The sequence below is a fragment of the Lupinus angustifolius genome, unplaced genomic scaffold (assembly GCF_001865875.1).
Source record: "Lupinus angustifolius cultivar Tanjil unplaced genomic scaffold, LupAngTanjil_v1.0 Scaffold_7_165, whole genome shotgun sequence".
NCBI lineage: Eukaryota > Viridiplantae > Streptophyta > Magnoliopsida > Fabales > Fabaceae > Lupinus > Lupinus angustifolius.
The window spans coordinates 3,628-10,156 of NW_017717786.1; the positions used below are offsets into that span (position 1 = coordinate 3,628).

The 6,529-nt window shown below is 33.5% G+C and overlaps 1 protein-coding gene across 1 annotated transcript; it reads left to right on the top strand.

Moving 5' to 3' along the window:
* Nucleotides 1-5,377: 5,377 nt before the first annotated feature.
* Nucleotides 5,378-6,497, top strand: LOC109337532 (the record flags this gene model as incomplete). Its single annotated transcript, XM_019574528.1, has 2 exons — nt 5,378-5,581; nt 5,788-6,497. Coding segments are annotated over exons 1-2 (914 nt in total), but the record flags the coding sequence as incomplete, so codon positions are not given.
* Between the last annotated feature and the right edge of the window lie 32 nt (nt 6,498-6,529).

Below are 6,529 nucleotides of genomic sequence, written 5' to 3' on the forward strand. Positions count from 1 at the left end.
AAATAATCAAATAGAAGAGCAAAATATAAAGTATAGAGAATGGGATTTATTACCAATGTTCAACCAATTGTGTTTATATCCCAAGAACATTGAATGTTTACTAATATATTATTAAAGATTATGATTATCAACTATAACCACACTTAGGCAATACATAATACATGTATATATAGCTATATACATATAGCCAACATATAACCAATGTTATGAAACCCGAGCCGGACATCAAACCTGAAGAGATCAAGTATAGGTTCTAACCGGTTTAACCGGTTAGGCCATCCGGTTAGACCACACAACATTATAATATTATATATAATCACACATATATATATATATATATATACATATATTATATAATTAATTAAAATATGTGAATAACATACTTATCAATATCATGTTTTGCGTAATGCAAGAAAAATTGTTGTGCACTGTGCAGTTACGTTTTTTACTGCATTGTGTTTTTCTTTTTAATTTCTTATAGTCGGCCGGTTTACCCAACCTGGTTATTCCAGTTTTACCCAGTCTAACCAGGTTGGACCGGTTTTCCCACGGCCCAAAACAGCTTGGAAAGGGTTCCGGTTTTCAGGGTGTACGTGACCGTCTATTTAAGCGGGTGACGGTTGGACTGGTCGGACCGTTCGGTCCGGTCCGACCCTGTCCCAATAACCTTGCATGGATCATTGTTTTGTCGTCCACTTCGCTCCCACACAACCATGGGTCACAACACATCATGCCTTGGTATGATTGTGGTTACTACTATAATTCTAAGACTTGGGAAGCTTCGAGAACATGACCTTGTCTCCCTACACAGTTTAAATGTGTTTTACTCAATATAAGTCATTTGTACAATAATATCCACCTTGGTGAATATTCTGATCCTTTGAAATCTGCACAACAATAATATCCACCTTAATAGATATTACGCTTCTTAAGAAATCTTCATTGCTCAATACCTTGCTCTTTTTAACCATCTTCTCCATGAGACTTATTCAACCTAAGATCCCACCCTCTTTTAACATAAGCCTTTTTGAGTATTCTTGACAAAGTCATGGAGATTCCAACCCAAACCATTGACATTGTTGCACTCCTCTCCAAACTTTTAATGTCTTCTTCAATACTCAACAAAACTCAATATTGAGACTTCCTTGAAAACCTCAACTTCTATCATTCAAAAGAACCATCCTACTTCACCTTAAGGAGTACACTCATCACACGCACCTTACATCAATACCAACCAATATTTGTGACACACCTACATTTCTACTAATGTACCTATGTCACACCCTATATCCAATTCAGTTAGTTCCCATGTTACACACCCTTGTATATCTACCAATGCATGTAAATCTTCACCAACCATATGGATGTAAAGACGACTTTCTTCGAAGGGTATCTACGAGTTCAATACTAAATTTTATCACATGACTTGTACATCCGTTTTGTTTTCTTTTTGAGCCATGAATCATTCTCTCAAACTTTTATCTACTTCAAAATCCCCGACCTAGCTAATATTAGTGAGCCTAGGGGATCTACTTTATTACATAAGTAGATTCCTAACTTTTCTATCATGATATAAGTAAGTAGTTCTTATTTTATAGGTCCAAAACCTTGCTAATACATCTTTATGGTGCTTCCTCTATCAATTAGATCTTTATCCATAGAAAAAAATTCATGTTATACATGCATCTCAACCAACATGTCTATAATACACTTGCATCTTTAAAAATGCGCTCGTGCTACACTTATATCTAAGCTAATTCCCCCTATCATACACCTTGCTCATACACTATGTGCAATAATGGATCCTCTAGAAATAACATATTGTTCTCTATGATGTTATAGAAAAACCATAAGGATATAAAACTTCTCATCTAAAAGAAGATAATAATCTCTAGCAGCGAGAGAGACATTGCCATAATCTCTCTTAGAGTCTGACGTCCCACTTGGGTCCTTATCTCCATCCCGTCCTAATTCCATATGGATGAACTTCAAGGGTTTCAGATCTCACACACCCATAGCCCTCACCTTAATATTGTCATGTTTTCCTCTCCTTTAACTCATCTTGTTTATCATCGAATGATGCCTTTGATAGGCCTTATACAACCAAAACAACATTTACATTCCTTTGCCACGACCTAAAGTTGTCAGTTTCATTGAACTTCTCCATCATGAATGTGACACCTATGTTAACTATTGATTAGAACTATCTGAGAATTTTTAAATAGGTTCTAAATTTTTAAAATTTTATAATTAAGTCTCTAAATTTTGAACTACTCATTTTTAATTGGATCCTTAACTTTTGAAATTTGTAGATGAATCTCCAAACTTTACAATATTTTGTCATGGATCTCTAAACTTTAAGCATAGTAATTTTGTCCCTAAACTTTAAACAATAGTAATTAGACCCCTAAACTTTAAACAATAATAATTAGATCCTTAAGCTTTCATATCATCTATAAATGAATTTTGATTTGTTATTTGTCTATGCTGTTGTGAGAAGAAACTTAGAGTTTCATGGTTGTTACAAAAAATAGTTATACTATAATTTATTTTATTTTTAAAAAATATCTTTATTAAAAGGAAAACCCTATTTGCATAAATTTAATATGATAAAATGCACAATAAACGTGGTAACTCAAACATCAACAACAATGACTAATATCAATATTATACATTGTTGCACAATATTAGCAATAATATGGGACTCGACCTTTTCTTTCCACAATGTTATCTCAATAGAACAACAATAAACAAAATCTAAAATGAAACATCTTTCACAAAATATATAGTACCAAGAAAAAAACATTTATATTAGTCCACCTAAAAGAAATCAAATATCCACCCCTCATTTTATGAAGTTATTTATTTATCATAACTTTTATTATTATTAAGAAATGATTTTAGTGACCCAATTACAAATTGCTTTAAAGTGCAAGAAATAATTATAAAGTTTAAGAATCTAATTATGCTATTATAAAATTTCGGGTTCCAATAAAATATTTTTAAAGTTTAGTGACTTATTTGAATTTTTTAAGTGATTGCCGAACCTACAATGTAATTTAACCTTGTTTACTTTATTGAATGCCAATACAAATTTCTAAATATAGAATAATTTCAATATGATTTTATAATTTTTCCATTAATCAATACTTTTACTTTGAATTTTCATCGCTAAAAAGTTATTTGTACATCAAATATAATTACTTCATAATCGTAATACAAATTAAAATTATTCCTTTTGTTCCATTACTGCAGTTGTTTAAGGTAAACTCAAACTAATTAAGAAATAATTAATTAATGTATAAATTTACTATATTTTTTATCTAAAACATCTCAATTTATTTCTTTTTATTTTATCTACGTGTATTAATTTAGTTAATTCGTGTAATTATTGAATCACTGTAGAATTGAAGGGAAAAAATTGATCAAGTCTTGTAATTATAAAATAACAATTGTTTTGAAATCTTAAGACAGTGAAAATTATGAAGTGGAAGGAGTAAAATGTATGTTTCTACAATTATAAGGACTAGCGTGTTGACAGACATTGTTGTGTCTGCCAATCCGTTTTCTTATCATTTATAATGTATAGTTTGTATGTCATAAATGTCAAANATCTTAAGACAGTGAAAATTATGAAGTGGAAGGAGTAAAATGTATGTTTTTACAATTATAAGGACTAGCGTGTTGACAGACATTGTTGTGTCTGCCAATCCGCTTTCTTATCATTTATAATGTATAGTCTGTATGTCATAAATGTCAAATATAATATTTTGTGTTAAATATTTGTAATCTACGGTTGAATTTATTCGATTTGTGTAAAAATTGAACATTCATGTTCTACATTAAAAACTAATAGTTATAATGTAAGAAGAAATAGTTAACCAAATAAATAATATGTTAATTTCTCATACAGATGGAGGAAAGATGAGTGAAGTGTTCTCCACTAGGGTTTAGTTATTTCCAATCTTCTTGGATCGAATCTCCAACATTCATGGAACAACTTAGCTTAAATCATGAACACCAAGTCCTTCGTCCCATGGAGTTTTCTTGAAGACATTGTGCAAGACAATGTGCCAGTCCCACCAGCACCGATTAAGAAATCTTTTGCCCAGGCTTTGAAGAATTCGTGCAACATCGTAGTGTCTCAGCTCCCTCAGTCCTGCATAAAGGGTGATGCGATTGCAATCAAAATTCCTGAGGAAGAATATCAAGTTGGCCTACAAAGATGTAAAAATCATCTTCATGGTAGACTTATCCTTTCCAAAGGGGACTCCCCCATTAAATTTACAGATCTAAAAGCTAAGCTTGGCTTTATGTGGAGTATGATTGGAAAATGGAATATGATCTCTCTTGGAAGAGGTTTCTATGAGTTTTCATTCTCCTCGGTTGATGATATGAGGAGTGTATGCTCGATTAGGTCGTGGCATCTAAATCCTGGTTTTCTAAGACTCTTTTTGTGGTCTCAAGACTTCAACCCCTCTTTGTAGAAGCAATCTTACACTCAGTGTTGGGTCAAAATCTAGGGGCTTCCTCAAGAATATTGGAGCCCAAGGATCATCCTCTCAATAGCCGGTGGAATAAGTACTCCAATTTCTCTGGATGATGCAACTAATAACAGAACTTATGGACATTTTGCTAAAGTTCTAGTTGAAATCAATTTGAAATCTCAACTTCCATACCAAATTTTGATGGAAAGAGAGGGATTTACTTTTTTTGTGAACCTGTAATATGAAAATCTCCATGAGTTTTGCAAGGGTTGTGAAGCAATAGGTCACATGATCTCCAATTGTAGGAGAGTGAACAAGAAAGAGTCCACCGAGTAAGTTCCTAAAGTAAGGAAACATAGCTTTGTTTCTAAAGATCCCCCTTTGGAAAAGCCTAATGACTTGGTCATAGACTTGGAATTTGATAATAGAGACCTTAATCTTGATAACATGGAAAAGTTGATTCTATCTCCTGATATGGAGTCTAATGCTGCCTCGGAGGAGGAGAAAGTGGAGGACTCTAGAGTGGAAGACACCTTTGTTGAGGTTCCTACTCATAGAGTGCCTGATTCCAACCTAGTGAACATCACTGTCCAACATGATGCAAAAGTTGAAAATCAGGTAGTCATCCAAGATATGAGGATAGTTGGAAGACTATGGGCTGAGGATGATACAGAAGACCCTATAGAAGAATGATCATTTACTTTAGTCCTATCTAAATCACAGAAAAAGAGATTGAAAAAGAAGATTCACTCTGATAAAATTCATTATACTCGTAAAGGTGGTTATCTAAATTCTAATCAATGAAAGTAATTTATTGGAATTGTAGGGGGTTAGGTAATCTTAAAACTAAATTAGTTTTGAAAAATATATGTACTTCCAATAAACCTGATATGGTTTTTATTGTTGAACCTGTGATTTCTATGGGGGATGTTAACAATTTGTTTTGGTCTGAGTTGAACCTCAAGTTGTTTGCTTGCAATGATAGAGGTTCCTTATTGCCTAATCTTTGGGGTCTCTATAATAAGAACTTAAATCCTATTGTGATTGCTTCATCTAATCAGTTCATTGATTTATCTTTACCAATTGAGAATAAGGTTGTGCACCTCTGTGTTGTTTATGCTCATAGTCACTACATTTAGAGAAGGTTTCTTTGGGAGGATATCAAAAATGTAATGAGGCAAACAATTGGTCCTTGGAACTGCATAGGGGATTTTAATGTTGTGTTGGATTCTAATGAATGTAGAGGGCCTAGGCTCCCCTGCTCTACCCCTCTAAGGATTTTCTTTCTTTTTCTGAAGAGGCCAATTTGGTTTATCTGGTCACTAGAGGAGCTAAATTTACCTGGTCTAATAAAAGAAGAGGTTCAACCCTCACAGAAAAAAGACTTGATAGAAGCTTGCGTAATGATGATTGGCTCTCAGCTTGGAACATAGTCTCTTGTTGCATTCTTCCTAGGATCTCCTCGGATCATCACCCTCTTCTCCTTTGTTCCAGTTCTTCTGTGGTCAAAAGAATAACTCCTTTCAGATTCTTAAAAATGTGGATGAAGCATCCTGACTGCTCAAAGGTGATTGAGGAAGCTTGGAAAGAGGAAATTATAGGATGCCCAATGTTTATTTTGTCTGAGAAACTAAAAAGACTTAAGGTTAAGCTCAAAAACTGGAATTGGAATGTTTTTGACAACATTCATCACATAGTTCAAGAGGCTTTGTCCACTGTGGAAAATATTCAGTCTTGCATCAATAATGATGGGTCTAATGAGGATTTGCTTGATCAAGAGGGTATTGCTCAACTCAATCTGCTGAAGGCTTTGAACATGGAAGAAGATTTTTGGAAAGAAAAGTCTAGAATGAATTGGCATATGAGTGGTGACAGAAACACAAGTTTCTTTCACAAAATTACTAAAATCAGGCAGGTCTCAAAGTCCATGATAATGCTTAAAGATGGTGATATAATCATATCAAATCAGGATGAATTAGCCACTCATACTCTGGATTACTTCACTACTCTGTTTGCCACTCCTAATGATTCTTCTCCTAATC